This window comes from Gymnoscopelus microlampas (genome assembly GCF_963454915.1).
Source record: "Gymnoscopelus microlampas genome assembly, chromosome: 5".
Classification (NCBI taxonomy): Eukaryota; Metazoa; Chordata; class Actinopteri; order Myctophiformes; family Myctophidae; genus Gymnoscopelus; species Gymnoscopelus microlampas.
This window is the reverse complement of record NC_139942.1, coordinates 15,227,600-15,228,439: the sequence shown is the minus strand read 5'-3', so window position 1 is coordinate 15,228,439 and position 840 is coordinate 15,227,600. Positions and strand designations below refer to the sequence as shown.

The 840-nt window shown below is 46.9% G+C and overlaps 1 protein-coding gene across 1 annotated transcript in view; it reads left to right on the top strand.

Moving 5' to 3' along the window:
• The window catches only part of rnf182 (ring finger protein 182), a gene marked incomplete at both ends in the record, with an annotated part of 999 nt that extends 724 nt beyond the window's left edge, over positions 1-275 (top strand). The window contains one exon of the mRNA XM_084058020.1: positions 1-275. This exon is cut by the window's left edge and continues 724 nt beyond it. Coding sequence (XP_083914146.1) covers positions 1-275 — 275 coding nt within the window.
• Between the last annotated feature and the right edge of the window lie 565 nt (positions 276-840).

Sequence of the window (840 nt, the reverse complement as noted above, 5' to 3'; positions counted from 1 at the left end):
CGTCGGTCACGGACTCCATGACCTCCATCACGCAGCGGTGGACGGTGTGGAACTGCGCGGCGCTCCTGTGCCAGACGTCGGCCCGGGCCCTGGTGTGGGCGCTGGGCCTGCTGTACTTCAGCTCGCTGCCCATGGGCGTCTACCTGCTGATCATGCAGAGGACCACCCTGGGCGTGCTCCTGGTGAGCCTGGTGCCCGCCAGCCTGGTGATGGTCATGGTCTACGGCTTCTGCCAGTGCATCTGCCACGAGTTCTGGGACTGCATGCCACCATAGCCCCCCCCCCACCCCCTCTACCACCACCACGCCAAAAGACAACAACATTTGGACGGTAGTTTGTTTTCAATGGAGGCCTGGAATGTTCTCATTTTGACTACATGGTGCGGGGTGCTGTGGGTGACTGGGAACAGCGGTTGGACGGCTGACTCATTCTTCAGTTCATTCACAGTAAAAGAAATCCCCAGTGTTCATTTCGGTGGTGGTTTCAGTATTAGGTTTGCAACTCTTTATCCCATCGATTACTTGTTCGGTGAATCGAGAAGCACATTTTTTGATCATCTTTATAGAAAAAGTATTTATCAACGAATTGACGCAAAAAAAACATAGATTTATTTTTTAAACAGACTAAATTGTTTAGTATGATTAACCACTCAAGCCCTATTTCATACTACGTTGTATAACAAGTTTCACACGCAAATAGAAAAAATAGCGGTTATTTGATTGAAATTGATTATTTTTATGATCGCTTATATAGATCGGTTCGATTAACTGTTGCATACCTACTGAATACATTTATTCAAGTACTGTACTTAAGTATAATTTTGAGGTAGGCCTACTTTTA